Source organism: Octopus bimaculoides, chromosome 1 (assembly GCF_046866305.1).
Source record: "Octopus bimaculoides isolate indiv1 chromosome 1, ASM4686630v1, whole genome shotgun sequence".
Lineage (NCBI taxonomy): Eukaryota > Metazoa > Mollusca > Cephalopoda > Octopoda > Octopodidae > Octopus > Octopus bimaculoides.
In genome coordinates, this window is record NC_142928.1 from 89,870,852 (window position 1) to 89,887,701 (window position 16,850).

The window sequence follows — 16,850 nt, forward strand, 5'->3', positions numbered from 1 at the left end:
CCTGGATTTTCTGCAACAACATACAGGAAATACATCTTTCACATCTTCTTCTCCAAATCAATTGAAACAATGCTGTATGAATAGAAACAGGTTATATTAAAAATATTTAAATTCTCAATATTTGTATATATATGTGAGTGTGTATCTATCTATCAGTCTGCGTATTTTCTATTTTATATATGTATGTATATATGTATGTATGTATGTATGTATGTGTGTGTGGATTTTTTGTGTAATATTTTTTTTTTTAGTTGAATACTCTGTGAGATACTCACATTCATGAAGCAACAATATATTAGAATATAAATATGGCCACGGCGAAGAGAGAACCTCGAAAACAAATATTTTTACTCCGGGCACGAATGTGTTTTTTAAGTGTGCCATATATATGCAGTTATGTATGTACAATGAGTATAGCCAGTGGCATATATTTTTGAGTGTCTTTTCGCTTCAGCTATATACATATATGTGTTATTTACGTATGTATGTATATGTGGGTGCGCGTGTGCATATATATATATATATATATATATATATATATATATATATATATATATATATATATATATATATATATATATATATATATATATATATATATATACATATATATATATACATACGTATATATACACATATATATACATGCATATATATATATATATATATATATATATATATATATGTGTGCGTGTGTGTGTGTGTGTGTGTGTGTGTATGTATGTATATATATTCAAATATATATGCATGTATGCAGATGTATATATATGTATGTATTTATATGTATGCGTATAAATACACATACGTATATGTATATATATATTTGTTTGTATGTATGCATATATACACGTGCTCTATGCCGGTAGATGTGTCCGAGTAACTTTTCATACAGAATATATATACAACTGATACAACCATTTTGTGACGTTAATAATGTTTATATGTTCACTAAAACCTCTCCATTTCATGGTGACTGGTTTCTTCTTCTTCTTCGTCTTCTTCAGGACCCTCACACTCATCTTCAGCTGCATCTAGTCAAATACGTGGCTGTTCAGCCGTTGGCGAGAATGTGAGTTCAGTAGACATTGAATTGTTACTGGAGTTCACACTTCGACTGCGACGTAAGTTTGACTGCTTCCGGCGAAACGACCTTCGGAAATGCTGGATTTGGTTGGATGAATCGTGTGTGTACTCATAAGTGAAACCACCTATGATACCTCCCAACATCGGACCAACCCAATATACCTGTAATAAAAGAAAGTGAGTAATTAAAAATGGCTAGTACAAAATTGATGAGGTTGACAGATGTTGGGTGTATTATGAAAGCGGCGGAATGAGAATCTCTAACATTAATAATTTATCAATTTGTCGAATATTTAATTGTATTCGTTTTCTTTCTCAGTAAAGCATGTGACTTTGTAATTAGAGGATGGTTTGCTATAGACTACGTGAATAGAAACGTTGAATAGGATCAGGAATTGAATTATTTAAAAAAATGTTGTTAACAGCAATTAAACTTCATTTCTATGGTTCGTATACACAAAAAAGGTATGAATAAATAATGGTATTGTTTTTTTCTTGCAAATTAAAAATTTTCTTGTATTTCTGAGTAAGGGAGGAAAACTAAGAAATTGTAGCGTCTAAATGTGTACCAAGAGATAATTTAACTTAAATAGCGTATAAATTAGCTTCATTTGAGAAAAAAGTGCATTTGTATGGTTTCTTGAGTTTCGTAAGCTTCATAGTCGGACAGTCAAAGCGAAATACCAGCAATAATACTTCGAAAACAGATTCAGATCTCGGCAATTCATTAGGCTACCAGTGATAAATCCATAAACAGTCATAACAAATACGCAATAAGAACTACCATTGAAAATGTTTTTCTTCATGGTGTGTATCGAAGGAAAGTGAGTTTGGAGGAAATGATCTCTTTTCAAACTATACACATCGGAAGTTTTATATTTCACTCAATAAGGGAAAAAATATTAGTCATTTCGTGGGTGCTATGTTCGAAGCAATGCTTTAAAATTTCAAAATTCAATCTAATTTTCAGATTATAAAACAATACGTTACTCTAAAACGCGTTCGCATTCAGATAGGTAAAGTAGAACCATTTTGAAATGTCAGATAATATAATTATGGTTATAACACAGTGGCAAATAATCGCATAGAAATGAATGACCTCCAAATTGTACGCTATCTAACTATCTTAAATATTTAGACATTTAAGTTTTCGCTACATTTCCGGAATAAAAAAAACATAATCTTCTTAAACATAACATCACGAAATAATCGTTTTATAAAGTACTAGTATAAACCCGGAATTTAGAAGTATTTCTTTTGTTTCATGAAGTTGATTTTTTTCCATCTGTAAGCTGATTAATTTATGGCAAGTTTTACTGTTTTGACGTATGAATATTTACTTTCTGTCAAGTGAAATGAACAACTGGAAAAATGATGCAGTGAAATCAAAAAGTCAACGTAACACATATCCTCGCAAGCACATATATACATACGTGTACACGCATGTACATACATACACAAAGTCACACACGCACGCCAATGCACACATACACACACACACACACACGTCGGAGTATGAAACTGCAAATACCGGGTTCTCAGATTTTGCTGTCTAATTAAGTTTCAAAATTATAAAACTGTACGGCTGAGTCATTTTTTTCTGTTTATCTTTTGTTTCTAATTTTGTTGAATATAATTGTCAATTAATACGAACGCAAAATTCTAAAATACATATACTGTATTTTGATGGAAAGACATTCATCAAGAAGAATATATTAACATTTTCAATGTTAAATGTCTATATTTTATATTTTGCACTAAATATAGTAAATCAAAATAGAAAGATTAAGTAAGAAATACATTGTCTTATTTTCATCTTTGATATATAAAACATTGACTGTACTGTATAGCTCGGAGATTACATGCTTGTCTTTGTAAATACAGAATAAATCTAATTTAGTCGAATGAATGAAATATGTTTCTTTAGCGGTAGCAATATTAGATTATTATCTGATGAAATCCTGTGAACTAATATGATTATCGTCTGCATAGAAGATCATTTCAGGAAGAAGAGTTGATAATTTAGTTATCTGTAATATAGTGTGCAGTCCGAAACAGCATCTTCAGAAAGTCTCATCTAAATACTTCTTATGAATCTCCTAATTGACACGAACTCACTTGACTTTAGCGTGAAATAGAAAAGCTGTTTTAAGTATCCCTCACAGAATAACTTTTTTTTTATCTTGGATAAGAATTTCTACACTTGTTGAATTAATGATACTGAGCAGGTAACTATAGGTTGTTGCTCGGTTCTTGCTTTCGTTTATTTTAACAATCATGATTAATTAAACAAGCATAATCTGAAACGTAGATAAAAGTCAGCTAAATTGCGTGAAATGCGAGCAAAATAAATATCCAGTAGAGATAGCTTTATATTTAGACAGAGGATGTTTCATAAAGCTTCATATGATAGTCATCTTTGTATAAAATAGAATACACACTTCAGCGGAATCAATTACCTTCTCTAGGTGGATATGTATCACCACCTTTTCAAAGAACGAATAAAATTACGATGTTAATGTGTGTTCCTGTGATATTTAGTGTTTCTAATAAAATGAAAATAAATACTATCAAGAATTCGTATCACAAACACGTATGACCAAGAAATTATCTTATATTATTCTATGCATTAAGCTTATAAATAAGCTTAATATTTGCAAGCATAGAATAATATTAGATAATTTGCGTTTGTATATGTGTTTGTGTTTGTGAAAGAGGTGGGAATAGTTGAACGTACTTAGGAAAGAAAAGCATGTAGAATATAGGAAAATATAATTTAATAAACTCGCAAAACAGGATTAAAAACTACGAATTTACTTAATTGAATATGCATTTCCTTCAATCGGAATATATGAATCTGTTTATAGTTTATATTCCTTTACTTTTTTACTGTTTTCTATCGTTGCATTGGAGCCGTGAAAATGCACCACTTCAAGCATTAAGTAAATGATATCATTCTCTGCACTTACTTCAGTGTCGTATTTTTTTTTATCGAAATCTATTGCTAATCTGCGAATGCACGAGATATGAAGGGGAACGATATAGACAAACCGGGTCTTACTTTGGATTAAACATAAACACAAGCAAGGATACGAGGCTGAAAAGTTCATAGGCTGATAAAAGTAATCTCATGGAATGTGACCAAATGAGATTTATTTATTGGTAAAGAAGCTTTCATCCGGTTGGTCAAAAATGTCATCAACAGTAGATATAACGACATTATCAATGCAATACTAGTTCCTAGTCGAGTGGCTTATTTATTTTTTTTTTGAAGTTGTGGAACAGATGATAGTCAGATAGGGCCACGTCAGGAGAAGATAAGGCGGGAGAATAATCAGCCAAACACAGCAGCCATTGAATTGAAAGACTTGTGTACTGGAGCATTGTCTTTATGAAACAAGACTCCTTTCGTCACTTTTCCGGGCTATTTGGTCTTGATAGTCCTTCTTACCTGTTTCAACTAGTTGCATAGTTCTCTCCATCGATGGTATAGCCTTTTTGAAGATAGCCATAAAGGCAATGCCTTTTTCATCCACCAAAACTGAAGCCATCACCTTATCTGCAGATGAACGACCTTGGCCTTTGGAAGAGGTGAGTAGTGGTGTTTCCACTGCATGAATTGTCTCTTTGTCTCTGGCTCAAAGTCATACACCTAACACTCATCCTGGGTTAGGTGCGCTGTTGATCAGGTGTCAGAACACGTGGCATACACGGAACAGAAACCCTCGTCATGCAAAGTTCATTCTGAAAAATATGTTCAACTCTCACGGCATACGCTAATAGCATTACATTGTCTATCGCCTGCCATCCATCACCATGTGATGAACATGATCAATGTTTTTCTCAGTGGTCACAATTGCAGGACGTACTTCTAGATCTTGGGTCATCTTCAAGACTCCCCCTTCTCCTAAATTCAGCTGCCCACTTTTGCACTGTCGATAAAGCTGGAGTCCCATTCCCGAATGTAGCTAGCATGTCAGCATTAATATCTTTGAGGGATAAACACTTTTTCTCCAGGTAATTGATAACACTCTCGAACGATGCTAATATTTGGCCATTTTCAAGAGAAATCGCTACTAGTTAGTTAGTTAGTTTGAAGTCTTCTTTGGACAGTCATATGTCGATCTACCTGGAGAGAAACAATGGATTTATCAATACAAAGAATTAAAATTAACGCATGCAAGATTTCAAAGTTTTAGCGTCACTCCTTCATAATCGGCTAATGAACTTTGCATCCCACCCTCGTAGACACATATAATAAAAACGATACATTCACACAGGCATACACAGGCATGGGATTATATATACATGGCGTAAGTCAACACTTATATTATATAAGTACAACTACTTCTTGGAAAGTTGTAAAGTTCTTGGATATCAACATAGAAAACTGCAAAGAGAATGTGACCGTCGACCATCAATGCTAGGCCCATTCCGATTAACAGACGAATGGTACTAGCCTTAGAAAAGGCTGCTAAGTGAATCGATGCACCATTTAATTTCGAGATTTTATGCAAACCTTCTCTGTAGATACAAAATAAATCTAATCTAGTCGAATGAATGAAATAATATTTCTTTAGTTGGAGCAATGTTAGATTATTACCTAATGAAATCCTGTAAAGTAATTTGTTTACTGTCTACGTGTAAAATCATTTTGTTCTTTCAGAAAGAGGTGAAAGTAAGCCACAAATAACACAAGCCGCCTACATTTACATATTTCGAGTTGATAAAGCTCATACGTTTTACAAATCACACCACTGTAGGAACTTGGTTTTTCATAGTGTGATTTCCCAGAATTTCTTGCTCGTAAGTTTTAACGTCTGCAAGTGGCGTACCACAGACTGGAACTGCTATGACATGAAGGATACTTTTAGCATCAGTGTGTTGTTTTTTCTACAAAGGGCCTAAAACTTACAGGTGTCATGTGGCGCAAATTTTCACCATGGCAAATAATTCTGTCCTGTTCAATATTCGCCGATCCATCGTTGGTTTAATCTCTCATTTTGACATACATACACGTACATATATACAAATATACATATATATATATATATGTATATATCTATATATATATATATATATATATATATATATATATATATATATATATATATATATATATATATATATATATATATGCGTGTGCGTGAGTGTGTGTGTGTGTGTGTGTCTGTGTGTATGTGCCCGCGCGCGTATATGTATATATTTCTCTCGCTCTCTCTTTCTCTCTGTATATGTATGTATATGTATATGTGTGTATATATATATATATATATATATGTGTGTGTGTGTGTGTGTGTGTGTGAGTGAGTGTGTGTGTCTGTGTGTATGTGTGTGTGTAAAGTATCTTTTTTTTTCTTTTAATTTGATTTAATTTTGACTGGCAAACCACTTGGTGGTAGCAAGGTTTGGAGGAAACAGTTTATTCGTTAAGACCAATATAACATACAATCACACCTAAATTCAGAAATATCTTTTACTCATCTCTCTATTAACATATTTCACTGTTTTAATATTTGAATGCTTCAATTGGAGTAGTAATAAACACAATACTGGCATTGTTCCTCATGTGGGCTAAATACTTTAAAGTGCAAGACAAACAAGGTGTGTTTCAGTGAGTTATTTGGGTTAGATTGTCGCGTATTAATACACTTTAGGTTTGGCATGTCATGAAACAAGTGGAAAGCAGTAAGTTTCAAGAGGGGCAATATGCAATCTTTACTCCTTAACCCGTTCTAAACTACAGATATATTCAGGATTTTATCAATTGTGGCTATGCATGACTAATGTGATGTCTGAGTACAGACATTTGTGTTTACTTGTAATTATTGTTTTTAGTACTAAGACAACCCTGATGAAATAATCTTATGATCGAAGCATTGCAACCGTGATAAAGAGGTCCTTTATCCAGTTTTCAATTAATTTGCTCATCTTATCTTGGACGGTAGTGTGATTTAGTGGAATTTTCTCAGAATTCGAACGACAGTAGTCTCTTCACAAAGTTTTGATTAGAGGTGACAACAAGTTGTGAATTGTGGCTATATTAGTAATGAACATGTAAATTTACATCAACCATAATCAGTATGATTTCATATTTTGTAATGAATACAGTATTCTCGTATTATAGACTCTATAAAGGTGTAGAAAAATCAGTGTTAAATTAAAATAGTTACAGCATGAAGGAAATATTGAAACTACTGTTATGTTATCTTCTTGAAGAAGACCATCAATTATTTATTGCTGCGTCGATACAATAGTCTATTGAGATATTCTATGACGTTGTATATTGTTGATATCACATCAAAATACGATCCACATGTCTGACGATTGTTACCTGTTAGTTCAGCAAGTGGATAATTTTATTCGCGATCGTGATTCCGTGTATGGTTACTTGACATACTATGTTACTTTAACGCATAATTACCACAAAATTTATCACGGTATGTGTGACGCTGCTTCATATAGTTTAGACACATTCTCATTTTTAATTTTATCTTATTTTATTCTATTAAAGGAATGTAAGATACTTCTTGTAGCTGGCAGTAATTTTGAAAAAGCGTGTCTTTTCGTACTTGACCTCATTTGCAGATATTATACTACCCGAATGCTTTCACCAATAACGTGCTGAACGAATCTAGAATTTCGTAAAATCATAAAGCTGATAGAGAAAATGCCTGTGACTTCCTGAATGAAATATTCTGACATAATTGAAGAAACTAAAAAATAATGGGAGAAAAATTTTTTTAAAAATAAAACTAGAAAAAAACTACGTTCTCGTAAAGTAGATAATGCAACTAGCTAAAAGTAGCTGGCAGTACCAATGATAATAAATTGTTAGAGAGACTGACGTTACGACTGTTCTAAAACATAAGAGTATTACGAAAATAATGAGAGGAGAAAAGATAATGGAGAAATATAATACGAAAAATAAAAGATAGGAAGAAAAGTTGTAAAAGAAAATGGAAGAAAATGAAATAAAAATGTGATTGGTCGAACAAAATATGAAAATAAAGAAAAAAACCCAGAACATTAAACGAAATTAAAAGAATAAAAAAGAAATTCATTAAAAAGCACAGTAAAAATAATACTGTCAATAGACAAATTATTGAAGTGAAAATGGATATCACGTGTTGGAAACACGTGATATCCATTTAACGTGGACAACGCATGTTTATAGTGTTCCTTCAAATAGTGAACCTTTCAGAATAATAGTCTCAAGCGGTTTTAAAATCGTCTCCGTGAACTGCTGAATTGTTTAACCCCTGATGAAGAAAACCAATGATCCGGAGGTATTCCATCCCTTTTGAGAGGCACATTATATGTAGTTTCGGTTATCCGATGTAGTCCTGTTTTAAAACACATTCATAGTGCATTGTTACGAAATTCTGGTAACTCTAGCGATCACGTGGATGCTCTCTTGTTTCAAAACAATTAGTAGATCAGCCGAGAAAATGCTTTTCATTCTTTAACTATGTGTGTTCGATTGTTCATACATCAACGCGTGCCTAGATAAGTGGCTGGCTGTGAGTACACGTCACTGAGAATGTCCAAGTAGGTAAAAACGCATCTGGCGTGTTTGCTAGCCATTGCTGGGGTGATTTTCGGATTCCATCCTATATATATAATCTGTTTGTCATATACAACACGTCTATAAGAGATATCTGTGGACAAATAGGACGAATAGATAAGTAACTCGCCTTTCAATGATGATTTTACTTTGAATTTGGTATGTGGCTATTTTAATTTGATAATGCTTGGATTGCACATAAAATGTATATATATATATATATATATATATATATATATATATATATATATATATATACCTGTAAAAACTCAGAAAAGTCAAGAAAACGGATAGGTTTGTGGCACATCAACTGAACGAGATTCAAAAAAACAGAGGTCTCGAAGTGTGATCCTTATTGCTCTCTCGATGGGAAAGAGACCATTTTTGCATCAAATCATTACTTGTGATGAAAAATGGGTACTCTTGACAACAGCAGGAGAACAGGACAGTTGCAAGAGAGTCACCTAAATACTACCCAAACCCACCATTGCACACTAAAATGTTAGTGGCCACTGTATGGTGGTTTGAGAAAGGATTTATTCATTATTCATTTTTGCAACAATGTAAAACGGTGACAGCAGCATCATATTGTCAGGAAATTGATTGCATGCATGAGAATTTGAAAAAGAAGCAACCCAAACTAGTGAATAGAGAAGGCCCAATTTTGCTCCGCGACAATGCACGTGCTCACACTCATCAAGCTACGGTGCAACAGTTGCAAAGCCTGAATTATTAATATTATTTACATTATTTACATTTGACGGGTATTTGTCCTCATCTTGTCTGTCGTTAACACAACGTTTCGGCTGATATACCCTCCAGCCTTCATCAGATGCCTTGGGAAAATTTCGAACCTGGGTTTTCATCCCTAAGGTATTTTTCGATGTTGTTGTTGTTGTTGTTGTTGTTGTTGTTGTTATTATTATTATTATTATTATTATTATTATTATTACTATTATTATTATTATTATTATTATTATTATTATTATTATAAATTTTAATGTCATGAATAGCGAAAGCGAAATCCGGTCGACAAACACAATACAAGATATGTTAAAAATTATATTGAAACTATGTAAAGTGTGTGTATTTTCCTTCTTTAATGTCTTATATATATTACAGCTCACCACGTGGGGATAATCGAAATTCCTCCCTTTCTGTTACTATATACATATATGTGTGTCTGTGTGTATGTGTATATATATGCTTATACATATAAATACATATACGCACACACACACACACACACATATATATATATATATATACATATACCTACATGCACACACACACACACACACACTCTCTCTCTCTCTCTCACACATACACATACACACACATATATTTAGGTACAATGGGTAAATTATCACTGTTTTATAATTTTAATTTCGTGCATGCGCATTTTTGTTTTTGATTTTGTCAACTACACTGTATAATAGGGTCGGTTGGACATTCTTTATGAGAAAAGCAGCACCATCACACCATCCACTTTGTCGGAAATTTGGAAACGACATGCTGTATAGCTTGGTATTTGTGCCGGAAGCTCCGACACGAACATTTCAGTGTGTTTGGCTGTCAAACTGAGGACAATGCAGAGGATTTGGAAAGAGTTGGAAGAGTCAAATGTTGATCACGAAGGTACAACACCTCGGAAAACTCACTCTGATCCTTCAGATAAGAAAAGAACTTGAATTTATTGGTGAGATCGAGGCCTTGATTGACAACAATCCCTCCAAGTCAATCAAGTCCTCGCCAGGGACATGGGATTGTCTGAATTTTGTATCAGACAGGTAGTGCATGAAGACATTCGGTATTCCTCATACAAGATGAAAAAGGGCCAATTTTTATACCAAGACATACAGGACAAAAGGAAATCCTGCACTGTGATGGTTTGAACAAACTCAACCATCCCCTCCAACCGAACGTGGTTCGTTTCTCAGACGAAAAAATTTCTTCCAGCATCAGATGCTGAACACACAGAACAACAATTGGATTGCCATGTCCCCAAAACATGTACTGGCAGTGATAAGAATCAAACATCCAGTGATAAGTATCAAATATGGTGTTTGGAGTGATCTCTATGTGTAGGGCGCAGTTGGACAAGAGACCAACAAAATTCCTTGTACATCAAAGGTGAACTGAAGGTAAGGTTTATGGCAGCATTCACCAACTTAAACAAAGAGTCCGTCCACAAGAGTTGCAGGAGCTTCCGAAGTCGTTTGGAGGCCATGGTTGACGCCAATGGCGATTATATTAGATAAATTTACTCTTTAGTATTTCAAGATATATTTTAAGTAATTTTGGTAAATATATCTGCTAAAATGAGATGTCGGGGTTATTTTCATTTTTACGTAATTAAGACAATTTATTCACCACATCCTGTACATACATACATACACACACATACATACATACATACATACATACACACACACAAACACACACACACACAAACACACACTCACACACACACACACACACACACACACATATATATATATATATATATAAAACTATGTATGTATGTATGTGTATATATATATATATATATATATATATATATACATATATATATATATATATATATATATATATTTTACTTAGCTTCAGTCACAAAATGAAAGCGACGTAGCGCATAAAATAATCAACTCATGAGAAATATATAAACAGAATAAAAAAAGAAAAATTTATCTCAAAAGTAACAGAACAGTCTTCAAAACTTTAATGTTTAGTTATCTATTTGTGAAACTAAAAGGTATCTAAACATGGAATTTACAGCGTGGGGCTGTCTGTGTTGCTTCGTATATCACATAATATATTTCATAGTTCTCCAAGAGCAATCTGTAACTGTCCAGTTAATATCATATTATTTGGTAGTTGTAAATAAAACAGTAAAAATGTATTAATAATACGACTTATATTTGGGGTAAAAGAAACAATAAAACGTGGTGACTACAATGTATTTTAATATAGCACCAAATCACTTTCGTTAGCTATTTTGGAAAATGTTTAGCTTCTTATGTGAATATGTATTTCTGTTACTTGAGATATTTTGGACTGTGTTTGCTTTAGTAACATATTAATGTATTTCATTAGTTACATGTTGCATCACTTCCGTTTTGCAGCGAGGTGCAAGTTAATTTTCATATGAGTTTCGGCAGGATTCTGTTCAATATGCTTCAATGAGTTGTGTAGCTATACAACGAAAGAATTTAGTGTGTGGTGTGTGAGTACATGTGTATAGGCTTGGTTGTACACACAGAGACACACGCACACACACACACACACACACACACACACACACACACACACACACACATATATATATATATATATATAAATTATAAAAAAAATTGCTGCAGTATTAAAAATGGTCATCGCACACATTCGTTGAGATGAACAATCTCTCAACTATAGTATCGGTAAGACTTGCTGAAGAGGAACTAAGGGTATTACTGAAAGTTCGAAATAACGGTGGTACGGGTATGTCTGACTTATTCAATTTTCGATTATTTTCCTCATTGGTACGAGGACTTAGTGTTTTTGGTCATTTGCCCGCTTTCACCTATTTTGACTGCTATTTTACTGCTATTTTACTGCCTGTTAGTACCCTCAATTACACACACATAAACAAACACACACACACACACATATACATATATACATATATATATATACGCATATATAACTATTTGTATGTATGTATATACATGACTATATATATATATATATATATATATATATATATAAATGTATGTATATGCATGTTTATGTATATATATATATATATATATATATATATATATATATATATATATATATATATATATATATATATATATATATATGCATGTATGTATATATACAGAGAGAGGAAACGAAAGAGAGTGGAAAGAAAATATTCCATAGAAGTCAGGTGATTCGGAGATATAACAAAAAAATACGGTTTTCCTTTTTTAATATATTGCAGTAAATTAAATCCAAAATATACTATTACACTAAAATAAGTTCAAAATACTATAATATTTATGAAAAAGCAGATTTGTAATACAAAATTATTTCAAAAGACATTATTACATATTCCAAAATGCATCATATCAGAATACATTACTAAAATCAAATCACTTTAAGACTCAAAAGTACATTCAAATAATTTTAAAATACTCCATTACATTTCGCAAAATCCATAGTTGAAAAATGCATTAAAGTACATAATTTCAAAACGGTTTCACTCCCTATAGAAGATATTCATTTGCAATGTATATATATTTCATATATATATATATATATATATATATATATATATATATACTGCCTCTGCCAAAAGTAACCTCGTTATAGTTTGACAAGATAACAATGAGGTAATATTTCAAGTTATTATATCAAAATTAAGTATATAACGTTTTGTAATATTGAATAAATAATACAAGGCGAAATATGTTATAAACATTAGAAAATGAAATAGAAATAGTTGTCAGTATTTGCTTAATGATTTAAAATCTTTTTTTATATTTTACTAGAAAAAAAGTTTACTTATTGATTTTTGCTGTTGTGACATGCTTTCGTTCCTGCATATTGATGAAGTAGGAAAAGTTAAAATTTGGTTTCTGAGCTCTCTGTTTATAATAAGTACTTATTGAATCTAGCTTTTGTAGTGTTTGGATCAGGTATTTGTTATTGGTGAACCTCTATACGCGTTCTAAGTGACACGGTTGTTTAGTCATGGATATCCATGGGATTGCACCTAGAAAGTTCCCCTCTGTGGCACATGTCCGAGCAAGGTTGTTTGTGAAATGCCAGCAGTCTCCCTTCTCCACGCCACCGATGTTATCTAAGGGAAAGGCAGATGTCGATACAGCTTGGCACCAGCGATGTCGCAACTCATTTCTACAGCGGAGTGATCTGGAGAAACGGGAAATAAAGTGTCTTGCTCAAGAACACAACACGCAGCCCGGTCCGAGAATTGAACTCACCACCTCACGATCATAAGCTCGATGCTCTAACCACAGAGCCATGCGCCTTCACACACACACACACACACACACACACACACACACACACATACACACACACACACACATATATACGAATTCGCGTTGCAAGATTCGATGTGAAACACTGTTGGAACAAATATTATTGTATGTTGGAATGGTCATTTTTCTTTCCCGAATAAATGACGCACTTTATATACCGAATGTCTTCATGCACTATCTGCCTGATAAGAAACTCAGAGACTGTCCTGTCCCTGGCGATGGACCTGATTGACTTGGAGGGGTCGTTGTCAATCATGGCTTGTATTTCCTCAACATATGCAGTAGTTCTTTTCTTATCAGAAGGATGATAGTAAGTTTTCCTTTCTGCCGTACCTTCGTAATCGCCATTAGACTAATCCAACGTTTTAGTAATGGAATCGATATACTTGAATATACTCTTCATAAAATAGTTGGTCTTATAATGATTAATATCTATATTATCGTAAATTATAAAGCGAAGAGCTAGCAGAATCGTTAGCATACTTGACAAAATGCTTGACCGTATTTTGTCTGCCTCCATGCTCTGAGTTCAAATTTGCCTTTCATCATTTCGAGGTCAATAAAGTAGGTACCAGAAAAAGGATGGAGTCGATGTAATCGACTTAGCCGCTCCCTATCCTTTGAAGTCAATTTTCCCTCAAATGATTCAAATGATGGATGTGTATGTTAGAAGGTATAGAGAACGTATGAAAGAGCGAGGCATGATCGTTACTGTGATTGGCGCACATTCATAAGACGAGGGTTCAATTCCTGGATTGAGTGGCGCCTTGTGTCCTTCGACCAGGCGTTTTCTTTCATATCGCTCTAGCCTTCTCAGCTGTAATGTGTAGCAACCAGATTTCTAATGCAGCATTCTTTTCACATCCTAGATGTTTCGCTGGTACAAAGGCCGATAAGTAATTGGGGGAGAGGTGATACAAATTATCTAACCTATATTGTATTAAAGTTATCTTTGTATTTTTAGATTAGTCGTTTTGTCTTCCGAGTTCAAAATCAACCGGTGTTGGTTTTGGTCTGTATCCTTCATTGCTCAATAAACAGTAAGATAAACCAGATATGAACTCGGGTGATTTTAATTAATTGCACTTAAGTCTTATATATGATGGCCTTGCATGGGAATAAATCAATATTGCATTTAATAAAAGGACGATAGATATCAGAATATGTAGAGCACCGGAGAAAATGCTTGATAGTTCAGACTTTATAATTGTCAACTTCATCCTTATTCGTTGTATCGTCAGTAACCTAATTAGCAGTCATGTTTCTAGTATAAGCATAAACACATATATCGTTTCCTTGTTCTGTGAGACCGTTTTAGCATGGCCTATAAATCCTTTTGGCTATAAATAATATATTCCGAAATATGTTTCCCCCACTTTATATCATTGCTATAAATAATAATTGTTTCCACTTTTTTCATTTTAATACGCTTTTCTTTCTGCTCACGAACACGAATAAATCACTAATTAAAAGAAGGGTGCCAGAATGGTAAATAACAAATATAAATAAAATAGAAAAATAATGAAACACTACCAGAATAAATAATGCGAAGCGGTTACTAAAGCCAATCGATATATTTAGATATCATCAAATCTATAAGATACATTTAATAGTATGTTATAAACGATTTCAACGGTGCTTCTTTGGTTTCTCTTCCCAGTTTTACTTTTCTGGTTTTCCATTCCTTTGCATTTTATCAGCAAACCCGATTCTAACAATATATGTGACCTTACTGAACTTATCGACAGAATTTAAGCAACGACAGTCTCACAGGTTGGGTACACGTGTGTATAAAGATGTATTCGTACTTTCACACAATATGTTAGTGTGTGTTCACACACATACATGCACACACACATTCTTATATTTTAGATTTTATAAGTGACTGTTTAATCATACCATGTAGAAAAGAAGACTTGGAACTGTCTGAATTTGAATGAGACTATATTGTGGGTCAATCTGAATTTGGACATAATCAGTGTAAAATAGCAGCAAATCTAGACATCCCGCTTTCTACAGAGAATAAATGTGGAAACGAAATACTGTACCGTTTAGAAGCTCACATACCAACATTTCAGAGTATTTGTGTGTCAATCCGAAGAGAGTGCTGAGGATGCGAGTGTCTGAGTTTCTTATCAAACAATTAGTCCATGAAAAAATTCGGTATTACTCATACAAGATCAGAGAGGGATAATTTTTATCCCAAGTCATCGAAGACAAGACGAAAGACCGCACTACGAAGCAGTTGAACAAACTCAAGCATCCCCTCAAACCGAACGTGATTTGGTTTATCTCACTGATAAAAATTCCTGCACAACATAACCGTTGGCTTGACGTGTCCCCAAAATGTGTATGTATATGCATATATAAATATGTGTGCGAGTGTATGTATGTGTATATATATATATATATATATATATATATATATATATATATATATATATATGTATATATATATATATATATATATATATGTGTGTGTGTGTGTGTGTGTGTGTGTGTGTATACATATGTGTGTGTAATTAAATGTGTAGGTATATATGTATGTATATTTGTATGCATAATATATATAAATATATATATATGTGTGCATGCGTATGTGTGTGTATGTGTTTGTATGTATGTATGCATGTGTGCATGCATTCAAGAGTTAAGAGGCATGTACATATATTGATATATTTATGTGTATATGTATATAAACGTCAGTAGCACTGTCCCTTATAGGACGGCACACTTGGATGGTAATTATATCTTACGATATATATATATACATATATATAGGTAAATGATAGGCTTGCCTCAATCCTTCATGGGTAGTCTGAAGCATCCAAGCAACCAGGGGATGTTTAAATCCGGTGGCACTCCTGGGAATCACCTGTGCGGGTACCGTCTTGGTTAGAGGGCATCCAGAGGCAGGTAATTTATTGTTTAAACCGTAGTTTATAATTATATTTATGTGGAGAATGGAGCAACAAATACAAGAAGAAGCAATTCTGTTGGGCTAGTTAGCCGTTGTTTTATTATGTGGAGGTTATGTAATGAGTAATTGTGGAGGTTGAGGTTATGTAATGAGTCATTGTGGATGTTATGTAATAGTCATTTACGCACGTTTCAATTGACTCATTACATAACCACCACATAATAAAACAACGGCTAACTAGCCCAAC

At 33.2% G+C, this 16,850-nt stretch overlaps 1 protein-coding gene across 1 annotated transcript in view; it reads right to left on the reverse strand.

Annotated features, from left to right (window-relative positions):
* Window positions 1–684: 684 nt before the first annotated feature.
* Window positions 685–16,850, reverse strand: part of LOC106881931 (aquaporin AQPAe.a) — a 295,463-nt gene continuing 279,297 nt past the window's right edge. Inside the window, exon 3 of the mRNA XM_052968145.2 lies at window positions 685–1,245. Within this exon, the coding sequence (XP_052824105.1) occupies window positions 1,036–1,245 (210 nt within the window). The 3' untranslated portion in view covers window positions 685–1,035. The remainder of the gene's footprint in view (window positions 1,246–16,850) is intronic.